This window comes from Camelina sativa, chromosome 2, assembly GCF_030686135.1.
Source record: "Camelina sativa cultivar CO46 ecotype springtype chromosome 2, ASM3068613v1".
Classification (NCBI taxonomy): Eukaryota; Viridiplantae; Streptophyta; class Magnoliopsida; order Brassicales; family Brassicaceae; genus Camelina; species Camelina sativa.
This window is the reverse complement of record NC_141881.1, coordinates 29,359,469-29,372,765: the sequence shown is the minus strand read 5'-3', so window position 1 is coordinate 29,372,765 and position 13,297 is coordinate 29,359,469. Positions and strand designations below refer to the sequence as shown.

Below are 13,297 nucleotides of genomic sequence, written 5' to 3'. Positions count from 1 at the left end.
TATAAATTAACACATGAGAAGACTTTTCTTATTAACAAACACTATGTTATTGTTCTACTCAGTTGTTGTGGAGCTCAATTATTTCCGATACAATATCGCTTGTAATTTTCTGAATATAAAGAGTCTTCGTAAGTTTGATTTTATCACCATAACCATGGAGGATAATAATACAATTTAGTTATAAAGACTAATTATAAACCCCAAAATAATTTTTTTTTTTTAAAAACCCTCAAAATAAGATACTGTAGTTTCAGTATCCTCCAAAAGAAAAAAAAAAGAAAAAAAAAATCAAAGTAAATAATAATCACACCATAAGCTTAGTCGAAGAAAAGAGGACATAATCAGTCCCATCAACTTCACATGTTGGTGGAGGTGGACGAGCCCTGAAGAAGGCCATCTCTGATCTGAGCAGCCACATCACGAACAGCTCCTGGTCCATGCGGTATGAACACTGCAGAGGATTTGGAGCTAGCACCAATCTCCTTCATTGTGTCAAAGTACTGTGTAACAAGCACCATGTCCATCACATCTTTAGCTGTTGTCCCGGGCACATTCACAGCGAACCCCAACACACTATCGCGTAATCCGTCTACAATCGCTTGTCTCTGACGGGCAATACCCATACCTGAGAGGTACTTGGACTCAGCTTCACCTTCAGCTCGCTTTATCTGCAAGATCTTCTCGGCCTCTGCCTTTTCGTTTGCAGCAAGTCTCATCCTTGCAGCTATAAAACAAGAAGCAGAAAACTCAGATTCGAAAAGTTACAAAGACAGAGGAATAACTCAAGAGTTATATAATTGATGGGAAGTTTTGGTTAGTTACCAGCATTGATTTCGTTCATGGCTCGTTTGACATGCTCATCAGGCTCGATATCAACAATGAGAGTTTGCACAATCTCATAACCGTAAGCCGACATTGCCTACACAAGTAACAGAGATAAAAGATGAACACTCATCCTAACTTCACAAAGCAGAGAAAAGAGACCAAAACAAACAAAGATTATAATACCTTCTCGAGCTCTTGTTCAACAGCTTTCGCAATGTCATTCTTCTGCTCAAAGACATCATCAAGAATCAACTTCGGGACACTTGCTCTAATGACTGGAAAAACAAAACAAAGACTCAGAATGATCAGCTTTTTAGAGTAGAACATGTTTTTTTCTTTTATAAAGAATGAGACTTACCATCAAACACATAGGCCTGAATCTGACTCCTAGTGTTACTGAGTTTGTAGAACGCATCATTCGCCTTATTAGCTAAAGCTCGGTACTGAATGGAAGCAACAACATTAACAAACACATTGTCCTGTACAAACAAACACAAACCAAAAAAGTAACAAAGATTATTAGTACTACTAAACAGAAACTAATCAAAAGATTAATTTTCATAAAAGAGAGTGTTAGTTAAGAGATGAATCATAAATAAACCTTTGTCTTAGTCTCGCAACGAACATCTAACTGCTGAACCCTCAAAGAGAGGTAGCCAGCAACTTGACTACCAAGACACCATGGAAGAAAATGGCAACCAGGTTCAAGAACATCTTCGAATTTCCCAAAAGTCTCTTTGATCGCCACAGTTGACTGATCCACTTGAACGCAACAAAGCAAATTTCCCATCTTCTTCTTCACAAAACCTAATCCATTCAAAACAAAACAGAGTTACAAACCAACCAACCAACCAACCAACCAACCAAAAAAGATCAAATTTTTATCAAAATTTTATGAAGATCAAGAGCACTAATATAAAAACACTCAGCTCTCAAAGCTGATGAATACAAATTAAATTAGTCATTGATTGTACCCAGAACCCATATAACATACAAGATCGCTTTCAAGTTTTTTTTGAACCTAGCGATCTAATCTCAAAAGCCCAGAACAAAAACGCTCACAGATCACAATTACACACATATATGTACAAAATCTCTCAATCCCTTAGCAAAAATAAGCTTTAAACACATAAGAATCTCACAGATTTCACGTTAGAGTCGAGAATTCAGACGAAGTTTTGATAAAAACCAAAAACAGGGTTCGTTCAAAAAACATGAAAAGTAGAACGAGAAAACTAAAACCCACAAAGATGATCAGAACACAATTCTAGGGTTTACCAAAAGTTATCTTCTTTTCGTAGAGATTTTGAAGCAGAGGAAACAAAATGCAAAAACGATTTGGTGAGGAGCTCTCTTCTCTGTAGTTTGATAGAAATAGATATTTCAGTGGGCAGAGGAGAGACGGTGGTTTATAAAGAAGACCTCGCTAAGTTTTCAACTATTTCGATTTGCTTACCCTTTATTTATTGTTGTTTATATATTGTACCTATATGTTTTAATTTAGTAGGAAAAGCTCAGAGACTTTTTGAAGAGATAATAACTATCTGTATTTACTACTTATCAAAAATAGAAACAAATATCGAATTTTAAGAAAATAATCTTTTTATTACAAAAAAAATATATCTGTTCTTTTTTTATTTTGTTTTGTTGTTGTTTGTGATAAATATAAAACATTGGTCTATATTAAGAGGATTAGACAAAAGAAGTAATAGATGATCTGGTGAGTCGGTTAGCTGGACTTTTCAATTTCTTTCTGTAATTATCCTAAATCCTCCTAATACAGTAGTAAATCTACTTGAGATAATCATCTTTAAAATTTATAATCATAACAAAATAAAATAAAACGAACCACACAAGAAATTGCGTCAAACTAAAGTTTCGATTTGGTTTCTTTGGTTTGAACTCTGAATTTTAAATGAACTTTTGAAACTGAGTAATGCTTTTTGGTTTAAACTCAAAACAAGTGTATGTATAACTATGGTTTATTTGGTTAACCGAAATTTTGGAAAACCGGAACCGAATTAACTTGAAACAAATATTGTTCTTTATGAATTAGCCTACATCTTATAGCAAACTTAGAAAAAAAAATAATAATAATAATGTGAAATAGTTTAAGATTTACATCTCATATGAACCTTAAACCCTAAACTGATATATTTCATCTCAAATTTTTAATAAAATAATAATCTTAAAATATTTGTAGACTATATTTGTTTTTTTTTTCTCAATTATCCTATAATTAATTTCCATTCCATAAATTGGAATATTGAGAACGATTATATATAAGTACAAGACAATAAGAGTAATATCATCATAATCACAATCCACAATAACCTGCACCAATTTATCATGATTCGAACTTCAACCAATTATTTATATAGTGCACATAAATCTCACATATGTAGGTTTCAAACATCATAAATCAAAATAGATAAAAGATAGATTATTCAACCCACCTAAATACATATATTAATATATAACACTTTAACCAAACTAACATAAATTCCACAACTCTATTTTTCCATATAAATTTATCGTTTTTGACTCGTTTGTTTGTAGATACAGAGTTTTTTTTTAATGATTGAATAGAATAGAGTAGTTGAGGTAAAAATAAATAAATCCTTGCTGATGATATGGGCTTTGGGAAAACCATGCAAGTAAGTTTATGTATCATGCATTTCTTTTATTTTGGTAACAATTCGATTTTACGTTATATTTGTTAATTTTGCTATTAAAATTGTATAATTATATTTTGATTATTAATTTTAATACTATTTTGATTTGTTAATTTAGTAACTTAGTATTACAGCTACACATTTAGAGATATCAAAGGAGATTAAACATTTAGATATATCAAAGGAAATTTACACTCATCATCATACATGAGACTAATTTTAATAATAACCCTTTTAAGCATTTGATTTGTGAGCTTGTAAACATTTTTATCAAAATAATTTTTTTTCACATTCAAATATTTTCAGTTTTCTATTAAATTAGAAGATTTATAGTACCATATTTTATGATTTGATCCGTTGGAGAAAATTGTATTTTATTAGTATTTTATATAATGTACACTTTATTAGACCAAATCCCAAAAACCCATGTACAATTCATAACGTTAAATTAAAGATTATGTAGAAAACAATTGGTACTGTCACATTTATTTCACACGCTCTTGCTCTTGACCCGATCCAAACGTTAGAAGAAGAGAAGTACCTCCACACTCAGACTCGGACATGCAAACTGCAATAATCGAAAAATCGTGACTAAATGCATATCTGCTGCCATGATTAGAAGAACCTAAGTTGAATTTTATGGAATAATACTTGTAATAAGAATATAAGATTGATAATATGGCTTTATAATTTATATTAATAATTAATGACATATCACATATCCATGGGAGAGCATAGCATTTATGCTAGCTAAACTTATAACCCTAGCCCCTACACATCGTCTAATAAGTAATACCCTACAATAAGCTCAATACAATACACTTATTCCCACGAAAGATTCATCAATATATATGCTTAGGATCTACCCTTGGTTCGACCGGTACACATAACGGCTAGCCCAAAAGAGATAATGCAAGAAGTTGATCCCACTAAGCACACACATGAGCCAGTAAAATCTCTCGAGATGATATTGATTCAGATTCTTCCCCGAAAGCCATGGACTGTGCTGGTTTAAGCCTGTTACGAAATTAACGGCCGAGACGAGAACAGAGCTCAAGTAATATCCCATCGCAAGAGACGCCCATGAAAGAGAGGTCGCAAGGGAACGCATTGTAGAAGGAGCTTCTGTGAAGAAAAACTCCATCATACCGGCTAACGTGAATAGATCGGCTGATCCAAGAAACACATATTGTATAGCCACCCAAAGAAACGTTATAGGAAGCGGCGAAGAAGAATAAGAAGAGGAGTTGTTGCTTGAACAGCAAGCAAGAAGGACGTGTTTTCGTTTGGTTTCGACTAAGGCTGCGACCACCATTGCAACTATCGAAAGAATGAGCCCTGTTCCGATGCGTTGAAGATGAGTTATGCCGGTTTCCGTTTTTGTTGCTTTTTGAGCTAAGGGGAGAAGGAAGTGGTTGTAAGTTGGAGCTAGGATCATCGTGAAGACTACCGGGAAGACAGGTAATGCCGCGGGTGGGACGGTAAATGAACCAAGCTTGGTGTTCATCGTCGAAGCTTGTTGGACAGAAAAGGTTGATAGTTGAGCTAGACAGCAATTAAGCATAATGGTAGACATGAAAATAGGTAAAATCTTAATGACTATCGTCACGTCTTCGAGTTGTTCCTCTGTGCAAAAGAGTGGTCGAGGTAGCGATTCGCGTGATCTCACAACTTCACCAAGGAACGATCCGAGAACTTCGTCATCTCCATCGCTGTTTCGCTTGGTTTCGTTGTCATCACCGTCGTTTCTTGTATGACACGTAACAGCGTTGCTTGAAGTTCTTCGCCTCTTGCACTTAGCGTAGAAAGCAGCGGTCAAGACCTTGAATAGAGTCGTGATTGGACTTCCACTAGGAACCTTAAGGCGATAAAAGCGAGAACCAGCCAAGAAAACCGGGACCGAGATCAAGATCGCGGCCGTGGAGACACCAAAGCCATAAGACCAGCCTTTGTTGTCTTCGAGCCAGACCACGACCGTAACGGCTATCAAGGCACCACACGAGAGGCTAAATATGAAGTAGTTGAAGAAGAAGGATCTTTGTCTTCTCCCACTCGCTGTTTCATTGTCGAATTGTTCCGCTCCGTGCGGTGGTAACGAGCCTTTTATTCCTCCTACACCGAGAGCTACTAAGTATAGACCCACGAACAGAACTACACGAGACCATGGCTCGGTAGAGTGCTCGTGGGCTTGGACCGTAAGTATCATTAAGCCCTGTATGTTCCACAAAAGAGTGTGAGCTTGGACCGTAAGTACCACTTAGCTATGATTCTGTGAAGTGCTTACCAAGAATTCAATGGCGGCGCTGACTAAATAGATATGGAAAGTGGTGAAGAAAGCATCTGCCAAGAAACCTCCGAGAAGGGCCAAGAAAAACGCTGTTCCCATAAAAGAGGTTACTGCGTTTGCAGCTCCAGACGGTGAAAATCCCATCTTTGTTGACAAATACAACACTAGATTGCTGGCGTTTGCTAAGAACGCAAGGTTCTCCAACACTTCCACGCCTAAAAACGTGTGTAAATATACACTACCAATTATTACTCCATTTTTTAATTAAGAGTACTTTTTCCACAAATTAAATTAAGTACTATACTTGTTCAAGAGAGAGATAGATTAAGTACTAAAGACTCACCCAAGACAAAAGATGCGGCAAGCATACCGCCATGGCGGCCACGCAATGCCGGTCTATTTCTCCAGTCTACGTAACCATTCCACACGCTTAACCTGTTTGCTTCATCCTACACAAAATGTTGTAAAATTTATCATTAATCATTGCAACTCTTAGCTTATACTAGTCTGAACTTGGATTTGGGAAAGTTGGAGAGAGAATTGAAACTCACCATATGTTCAAACGCCTGAGACATTATCATCAAGAAACAGCTGTTTTGAGAATGAAAGTGAAGTATATGATTAATAGCAATAGTGTGTGGACATTTATATAGAGAAGGAGAGAGAGAGAGTAGTCGACAAGAGGGGAAAAAATTTGGTGTGTGGTTATTACAAACGAGCGAAAACTGTAGAGACTAAACGTACAACTTCAAAAAAAAACACAAAGAAATGTTACTGTCTTTGATGTTGACTCTGTTTTTGTATTTCCTCTGTTTCTTTCCTCGTTAACAAGGCACCGTCCGTGCATAACTGCATAGTCCTAGAAGTTTAGTTAGCTTGTTCTTTGCTATTTTTGGATTATGAAATTTTACGTTAACTGAATAAAAGACGTAACTAACTTCTTCACTCGTAAATCGTAATCAATCGACTATGTTATAGAATATTCTAGTTTTTAGTATATGGATCGATATCGACCAAATTGTTCCATTACCAATTGATTTTGAATTAGAAAATTCATATTTCTAATAAAAGCTATAATGTAGTCCACGTAAATAAACCACTATTGTATAATCAAGACTCTTATGGACGTGCGTTTGGTTAGTTTAGTGGCACTATGGAACATATGCTCAGTTGTTGGTAAGACCAAATTTACCCTCGTTATAGTTTAAGACAGAGTACGTACGGTCCACACAAGTTAAGACGGTTATTCTGGTTTAGATATAAATTGGATTGCTTAAACAGTTTTATATGTCCCCACCTTGTAAGCCCTTTGTTGATCTTTCACAAGTGATCAACAAAAATATCTTGTGGAGAATAATAATATATATCGTCGTATCTCTTTGAAGTAATTTGGAGAATTCTAAATGTAAAACCGGTTTAATGCTTTATCGGTTTGATAGTGAACGATCGTAATGTAGAAGAGGCGGTGAGAAGGACTCGATAGTCTCGATTCATCTCTCAAATCTTATTGGTTCATACGCAAATTAGAGAGAGTTGGCTCTACTATCATAAATACTGAAAGAACAATTGATATGAATATCTCATATGCAAGTTGTTTACTACATTTAACTCTTGTGATAACGATGTGTTCTTGTTTTCATTGTCACGCGCAAGTTTTAACCTAATTTAATATTTATGCACCGCATCATTAGAGCATGATTACTGGCAAGTGCTAGATGGGTTACTCTTGAAATTGAGCTCCAAACTCTTAATAAAAACCTCAATAATAATCCAAACACAAGAAAATCGCTTCTGTGAGAAGGATTAGAAGAAACACCTTAAGAACGCTACGTGGCGGTTTCTTATAGGTTGTTTTTTAAATATAAAAGCGTTTTTTTTTTCTTCCTCATTTTCTTCTTCTTTCCTCTCGACATTCTCTCTCTTCTCTGGCGATCGAAATGGCGAGAGAACAGTCGAAACCTGTTCTGAAATCGGGAAAATCAGTGGATTCTCGTCGAATCCTATGATTTTTCTGACTTAGATCTTATGGTTGGTTGTTTACCCGGAGGCGATGGCATCTAGATCGGCAAAATTGTTAGATGCGACGGTTCGTTTGTCACGACAAACGACGGTGGAGGTTGCTATATGGTGGGACAACGACGGCGGCTGTTTCTGGTGGTGCCCTGAAGCTAACGGCGAGGTCCAAATCACAACTAATCGGAGGGAGAAGGTTCGTTTCTCATGTGTTTGTAATTAGGCGAAATCGTTAGATGCGATTGATTGCATGTGGTTGTAATTAGGCTCGGGTGGTTGATAATTGGTAGATTGGTTAAATATTTGTGTTAATTTGACTTATTAGGTGTAGAATTTTAGGGTTTGTTTGATGTTTGTGTCGATTTGACTTATTAGGTGTAGATTATGAGATTAGAATGGTTAAATGTTTGTGTCGATTTATATTGCTAGGTGTAGCATATGAGATTAGTTTGTTGGAATGCTTAAATGTTTTGTTCTTAGTAGTCAAGTTGTTTTGTGCGAGTCTAGGGTTTGGTTATAAGTTTTGTTCTTAATAGCATATGTTATTGTTTTGTGCGAGTCTAGGTGTAGATTCTTGTTCTATTTTGATAGATATTGTTTTGTTTGCGGTTGTGTTCTTGTTCTGTTTTGAGAAACATAAAGTAAGTGTAGGTTAACCACGGCTTGGTTGTGTTCTTGTTCTGTTTAACATCAATGGCGAAGAACACAACCAACCGCAAACATAAAGTAAGTGTAGTAAATGAGTTGGTTGTGTTCTTGTTCTGTTTTAGTAAGTGTAGGTTAAACACGGCTTGTGTTCTTGTTCTGTTTTGAGAAACATGATTGATAGATATTGTTTGCGGTTGTGTGTTGGGATGAATTAAATTGGTGTCATTGATTATTGGTTTCGTTTGTTGGTTGTGATAAATGGTCTTAGTACTTGTTTAGGTAGATACTTGTCGAGTCATCATTGATGAATGCGTAAAACATCGAACTTATTGTATGATGGTATAGGGTTTGTAGGTTGTTTTAATGTGATAAATGTGTGGTTGTTGTAGTTTAGGTTAAAAATTAAATTTGGAAACTAAAAGGGTGAAGTTTTAAAAGTAAACTTTACCTTACTAACTACAAACCCTAAACCATTCGTTTTACATTAGTTTTCACTAAGCCTTCCCTACAAACCCAAGCTCGTTTTACATCAATCCTTTTCCTTTTCCTTTTCCGTTTAACACAAGCAATGGATCCTAGAAACCTTAATCCTTTTCCACAGACATATTTTGTCGATCTTATGAATTCGCAAAAAGACTCCAATGGTTCAGATAATCAGATTCTTCCCTCTACCTTACCTTCTCAGCCTTTCCACTTTACCTCTACCTTCTCTTCTCAGCCTGTACACTTTAGGCCTGGATCCTCATCTCAGCCAATTCACTTTAGCCCTACACCATCAGAATCTGAAGACTGTATCGATGTAGCGGTTGATGAGAATGAAGAAGACGGAGGAAGGCGAATAAGAAAGCGGTAGAGTGCAGAGGAGAATGTCAACCTCATAAGCGCTTGGTTAAATACAAGCAAGGATCCGGTGGTGAGTAATGAGCAGCGGCTTCAAAGTTTCTGGACGAGGGTTGCTGCTTACTTCAAAGCAAATGATGGATCATCTAGTCCAAATGTAAGAGGGCCTTCACAATTTAAGGCTAGGTGGAACAAGATTAACCACCAAGTCAATAAGTTTGTGGGGTGTTACTCACAAGCAAGTTCAAGAAGAAAGAGTGGAGAATCAGAGGATGATGTATTGAACTTGGCCTATGAGCTTTTCAAGAACGACATGGAGAAGCCTTTCCTATTAGGACATTGCTGGAGGGAATTGAGGCATGATCAGAAATGGATCACGGAGGAGTGTAGCCATAAAAGGACCAAACTCGCTACAGACGTACAGTGCAATGATGGGGCTGAGGTCAGGCCTCCGGGGGTTAAAGCTTCTAAGAAAAAAGGGAAGAAACCGACTGAGACTATTGATGTAGAGGATGGTTTGGTTGGTAAGCTAGACAAGATCATTGCAATGAAAGAAAAAGAACAAGCGGCTAAAGAGAGACATGGCAAAATGAGACTGCTAGACAGCCTCCTTAACAAGACTGAACTAACATCAGCCGAACAACTTCTTAGGGACAAACTGGTTGACCAAATGTTGACGAACACTTAGGTTTGGAGATCTATTCTTGTAAACTCGTGTGTTCTGTTCTTGTAAAAAATGTTTGTGTTCTGTTCTTGTGTTATGTTCTGTTCTTGTGCTGTGTTATGTCTTGTGTTTCTTGTAAAAAATGTTTGTGTTATGTTCTATTAACTCTTGTGTTCTGTTCTTTGTTTAACACTTGTTTAACTTTTTCTTCTTCTGTTTCAGGTTTTGCGACAGCATATGAAGTTGAAACGTGAAGGGAAACATGTTGTCGTGTTGTTGTCTTTTCAAGCCTTTTATGTTCAAGCCATTCACGGGTCTTTCTTATTGTTGTCTTGTTGTTGTATTGTTGTCTCTTGCAACCCGTGAATGGATTATTAGTTGTAGTCTTTTGTAACCCGTGAATGGGTTTGTGACTTGTTGTTCCTGTAACTTGTTGTGACTTGTTGTCCTTTGTAACCCATCATCACGAGTTGTGACTTGTTGTCTTTTGTAACCTGTGAATGGGTTTAGGTTTGGTTGTGTCTTCGGAAGTCCTATATATGACAATGTTTTGTTCAACCTCATTTGCTATATGTTCTTCTCATTTGTATTCTCTTATCTTTCGATTCTTCTTATCATCAAATCTTCTTATTATCATTTCATATTCTCAAATATTCATACCCATTTCAAATTAAGCCAAAACATTTTTCATTACAAAATCAAACCTTTTTCATTACAAAATCAAACCTTTTTCATTCCATAAGCCTTCTATTATACCCAAATTGCCAAAAAATGTCTACTTGGAGTTCTGATCAAGAAATTGAAGAAATGGTAGAGGAGGAGGTTGATAGTATAGTGGAGGAGATCCAATACAACTAAACTCACCCAGAGGTACCACCAGCTCCAATAATCAGAAGAGTGCACATTGAGAGAGACCGCGAAGAAGGCCACACTCGATTGTGGAATGATTATTTTAGTGATAATCCGACTTACAATAACACTATGTTCCGTCGTCGCTTTAGAATGAACAAACCATTGTTCCTTCGTATTGTTACCGCTATTGAGAATGGAGTCCCACTTCAGACAAAGGCGAGATGCTACTGGAAGGCTTGGTCTTACTGCACTTCAAAAATGTACGGCAGCTATTCGTTTGATGGCTTACGGATATACGGCAGATGCGGTGGATGAATATTTACGACTCACTGAAACAACCTCCCACAAATGCCTTCTACATATTGTTGAGGGAGTTATAAATCTGTTTGGCGACGAGTATCTCAGAAGACCTACAGCGGAAGACCTCCAACGATTACTGAATATTGGAGAACATCGCGGTTTCCCCAGAATGATAGGGAGCATAGATTGTATGCATTGGGAGTGGAAGAATTGTCCCACTGCATGGAAAGGACAATATACACGTGGATCTGGTAAACCGTCAATCGTACTAGAGGCTGTGGCATCACAAGATTTATGGATTTGGCACGCATTTTTTGGACCACCGGGTTCGTTAAATGATATCAATGTCTTGGACCGCTCTCCGGTGTTTGATGATATCCTAGAGGGCCGAGCTCCGAGAGTTAGATACGTTGTCAATGGATGGCAATACAAAATGGCGTACTACCTCACGGACGGTATCTATCCCAAATGGGCAACTTTCATCCAATCTATTACACTTCCACGGGGTCGAAAAGCAAAACTATTTGCTCAATGGCAAGAAGGATGTCGTAAAAATGTAGAACGTGCATTTGGAGTCTTTCAAGCTCGATTTGCAATCGTGAAGAATCCCGCACTTTTTTTGGAGAAAGGAAAAATAGGAAAAATAATGAGAGCATCTATCATCCTGCATAACATAATAGTGGAAGACGAACGACATGACTACAATTTCTACGATCCAACAGAATTCCATCACGGAGAAGGAAGCAGAAGTTCTCATGTGGATTTATCATATTCTATAGATACGCCAACAAATCTACATAATATGATGGGCATTCGAAATGATGTTCATGATACAGAAATGCATGATCTTTTGCAAAAAGACTTGATTGAGCATATTTGGCAAAAATTTGGTGCAACCGCACAATAAATCTTATTCCAAATTCTGTTTAATATGTTTAATATTTTGAATTTTATAAAATATTTTACTCTTCTGAATTTTGTAAAATATGTTTAATATTCTAAAGTTTGTAAAATATTGTTTTCTATTTTGTGTAATATAAAAAATTTAAATAATTGTTTTATCATTTTACATTATTAAAGTTTGATAATTAATAAACAAAAATTAAAAAAATAATATTTAAACGCTTGAATAACCTCTTTGGGGTTCTCTAGTAATAGGGTGATTTTGCTTAGGTTCTCTTAGAGTTACTTAACTTAATTTATGATTATTTATATAATTAAATAATATGGGAGTAACTATGGTGGGTTACTCCACTAATGATGGTCTTAGTAACTTTGTAATTTGTAATGGGGAATGTGTTCACAAACCAACGTTTCTGGAATAATAGCTAGCTTCAATCTGTAGCCGGTTGAACCGGTCGGAGTCAAACTACACCAAACCGGTTTATTCATGCATTAATCATGATATGTGCTAATTAATGTGCATACATATATATAAGACAAGCTTTTATGCTTTGGGTAAATGATTCCCCCATGAGATTGAGTATATCATCTTTGGGCCACCACTACCACTGCAACAACTACACTCCACTCTCTACAAAACGCTTTCTGTGGATGATAAAATTTTGTCAGGTGCAAATTTTATCCGTCGGTACGATAATATAACAGTGACCATGTTCTACAATCATCCAATTTGGGTGGTTGCCTAGTTCTTCCCGCAATTTACGATAGGCCCCCACCTTCTTTTAACCCCATTATTGAGTTCTATCATCTAGACGTTACTACATGTCTACAACGCTCTAAACCGGAATATTCCCGGTTTTGTCCCGGTTTTGGTTGAGATAATCGTAGCTGGTTTGTTTTGGGCAAAATGTCGCATGAGTTTTTTTTAATTGGATTTGGATTATGTTAGTATACAAATAAATAATAATATATCTTCTATCGAAGCAGTATATATATCGTAAATTATTTTTATAATGTGAATTCAATTACTTAGTGAAAATGAAAATAATTAAAAGTGAATAAGTATTACTAGTAGTATATATTTTCCCAAACAAATTAGGTTCTGTATATCCTTATTTGGAAACTCAGCCTCACCACGACAACCGTCCAAACACGTGCTAAACAGTCCATTTTTATAGATGTTCCGTTATTATGGTGCCAAATAGTGTCAATTAATTAATTAACTCGCACAATCTTAGTATAAGAAAGTAGAAAAAATGATAATAAAAGCAAACGGAGAAGACAACGTTA

At 36.3% G+C, this 13,297-nt stretch overlaps 3 protein-coding genes across 3 annotated transcripts; 1 reads left to right on the top strand and 2 right to left on the bottom strand.

The window, feature by feature from the left end:
* Positions 1 to 81: 81 nt before the first annotated feature.
* On the bottom strand, positions 82 to 2,300 carry LOC104740391 (hypersensitive-induced response protein 1). The gene is made up of 6 exons (XM_010460966.3): positions 2,104 to 2,300; positions 1,427 to 1,632; positions 1,184 to 1,304; positions 1,009 to 1,100; positions 823 to 919; positions 82 to 724 (listed from the first exon to the last, which is right to left on the bottom strand). The coding sequence occupies exons 2-6, from the start codon at positions 1,613 to 1,615 to the stop codon at positions 357 to 359; spliced, it is 867 nt and encodes a 288-aa protein (XP_010459268.1). The 5' UTR covers positions 1,616 to 1,632; positions 2,104 to 2,300; the 3' UTR covers positions 82 to 356.
* A 1,870-nt stretch (positions 2,301 to 4,170) lies between these two features.
* Positions 4,171 to 6,489, bottom strand: LOC104757058 (protein NRT1/ PTR FAMILY 4.7). Its single transcript, XM_019238128.2, has 4 exons — positions 6,339 to 6,489; positions 6,131 to 6,236; positions 5,785 to 6,002; positions 4,171 to 5,712 (listed from the first exon to the last, which is right to left on the bottom strand). Exons 1-4 carry the CDS (start codon positions 6,366 to 6,368, stop codon positions 4,363 to 4,365), a joined length of 1,704 nt encoding a protein of 567 aa, XP_019093673.1. The 5' UTR covers positions 6,369 to 6,489; the 3' UTR covers positions 4,171 to 4,362.
* Positions 6,490 to 10,997: 4,508 nt separating this feature from the next.
* LOC104757053 (uncharacterized) lies at positions 10,998 to 12,011 on the top strand. Its single transcript, XM_010479756.2, has one exon. It carries the CDS (start codon positions 10,998 to 11,000, stop codon positions 12,009 to 12,011), a length of 1,014 nt encoding a protein of 337 aa, XP_010478058.2.
* Positions 12,012 to 13,297: the final 1,286 nt, after the last annotated feature.

Coding starts and splice junctions, on each gene's coding strand:
- LOC104740391 (XM_010460966.3), bottom strand. CDS start 1,615: ATGGGAAATTTGCTTTGTTGCGTTCAAGTGGATCAGTCAACTGTGGCG. Junction 1,305..1,426: donor GTTGCGAGACTAAGACAAAG/GTTTATTTATGA, acceptor TTGTTTGTACAG/GACAATGTGTTTGTTAATGT. Junction 920..1,008: donor TTGAACAAGAGCTCGAGAAG/GTATTATAATCT, acceptor TTACTTGTGTAG/GCAATGTCGGCTTACGGTTA.
- LOC104757058 (XM_019238128.2), bottom strand. CDS start 6,368: ATGATAATGTCTCAGGCGTTTGAACATATG. Junction 6,237..6,338: donor CTCAGGCGTTTGAACATATG/GTGAGTTTCAAT, acceptor CATTTTGTGTAG/GATGAAGCAAACAGGTTAAG. Junction 6,003..6,130: donor TGCCGCATCTTTTGTCTTGG/GTGAGTCTTTAG, acceptor ACACGTTTTTAG/GCGTGGAAGTGTTGGAGAAC.
- LOC104757053 (XM_010479756.2), top strand. CDS start 10,998: ATGGAGTCCCACTTCAGACAAAGGCGAGATGCTACTGGAAGGCTTGGT.